We start from the raw sequence: 1,719 nt of genomic DNA on the forward strand, positions 1-1,719 counted from the left end.
TTACCTTTTCTGCCACCAGAGGAAGATCAGTATCACATAGACGGGGGTTATGAGCACTGCCGTGGCCACCACCACCCCGACCGTAGCTCCCAGGCTCTCAAGTGAAGGATTCCTCTGGCCCTCTGTGTCCTCCAGTCCAGCCGTGGTGATTGCAGAGGTGACGATGGAGGGGCTCTGCATGGTGGTGCTGACTGCTGGGGAGAGATGAGGAGTGAGCAGATTCTCCCTGGATGAGGAGGGATGGGGTGAGGGTCACATCTTGTCTCCTCTGTGGGTGATACAGCTGTTATGTTATAGATGTAGAGAACATGACATCTTCTCAGTCAATAGAGTGTTTGCTCTCAAAACTTAGACCTGAGATTGATCTCTAGTATCGATACAATGAGCTGGGTGAACTGGGCACAGCCTTTAATCTTAGCCCAAGGGGCAGAGGCAGGCAGATCTCTCCGAGTTAAAGCCATGCTATCTACATAGAGTTCTACAGGAAACAGAACTGAATGAGTTGTAGTCCCTGTAATGAGGAGATGGAGACAGGTGTGTCTCTGGGGTTCACTGGTCTCACAACCTTGCCTCCATGACAACCTTGAAGCCAATGAGAGACCCTGTCTCAAAAAATAAGATGGATACACACACACACACACACACACACACACACACACACACACACACACACACACACACACACACACACACACACACACACACACACACACACACACACACACACACACACACACACACACACACACACCTCGACTAACAGACTCAAATGATCACACACACAGAATTCATAAACTATAACAGAATGTATATACTTTTAGTCATAGGAGTATAGCACAGTGCAGGGCAGAGAACATTCATTTGCTCCACAAACATCACTATGGTTAATTTTCACATTTACCTATTTGGATATTATAGACGAGTACTTCTCAACATGGGGGTCCATGGCCCCACAAGGGTCCATATTGGATATCCTGCATATTATAAAGTTATACTGCAAATCATGACAGTGGCAAAATTATAGTTACGAAATAGCAAAAAATAATTATATGGTTGAGGTCCCCACAACATGAGGGTCATAGCCTTAGGAAGGTTGAGAACCCCTGATCTAGAGCCAAGAAGCAGATTCTTTCCCTTCCCTGAGCCCTGGCAGCTGCCTTTTGAGTTTACATCAGGTCAACATGGCGGCCGTAGAGACTGCACAGAGAACTCTGCTGTGGGCATCCTCTCATGGGTTGGCTTTAATCCAGTCAACAGCCACTGCTGGATGTGGTGGCACATGGCTCTAGTCTCAGCACTCGGGAGAAGGAGGCAGGCAGATTTCTGTGAGCTCAAGGCCAGCCTGGTCTACATAGTCAGTTTTGGGACAGCCAGGACTCCAGCATGAGAACCGGTGTTGTGAAAGTCCTGAATAAATAAATACACAAATAAACAGCCCTGGAGCAAGGCTGTGATCAACAACCGAGCAGCTAGACTCCCTCAGCTCCAGGGTGGCCGTGCATAGAGTTCCACTGTGACAAAGCTGGGCCTCGGGGCTCAGTGTGTATGGGCCTGCAGTCACGTCTGCTTCTGAGGAGAGGCCAGGATCAGAAGACAGAGCAACCAGATCATGACATTGGTGATGTGGGATATATCAATCTGTTGATTTCATTGGTTAAGTAATAAACAAACTGCTTGGGCTCATAGCTTAGAACATAGGTGGGTGGAGTAAACAGAACA

General features: G+C 47.9%; 1 protein-coding gene across 1 annotated transcript in view; it reads right to left on the minus strand.

Annotated features, from left to right (window-relative positions):
* LOC101992567 (paired immunoglobulin-like type 2 receptor beta) overlaps positions 1 to 1,719 on the minus strand; it is a 6,554-nt gene continuing 4,835 nt past the window's right edge. Inside the window, exon 3 of the mRNA XM_013355267.1 lies at positions 1 to 194. Within this exon, the coding sequence (XP_013210721.1) occupies positions 1 to 194 (194 nt within the window). The remainder of the gene's footprint in view (positions 195 to 1,719) is intronic.

Source organism: Microtus ochrogaster, unplaced genomic scaffold (assembly GCF_000317375.1).
Source record: "Microtus ochrogaster isolate Prairie Vole_2 unplaced genomic scaffold, MicOch1.0 UNK109, whole genome shotgun sequence".
NCBI classification, from domain to species: Eukaryota; Metazoa; Chordata; class Mammalia; order Rodentia; family Cricetidae; genus Microtus; species Microtus ochrogaster.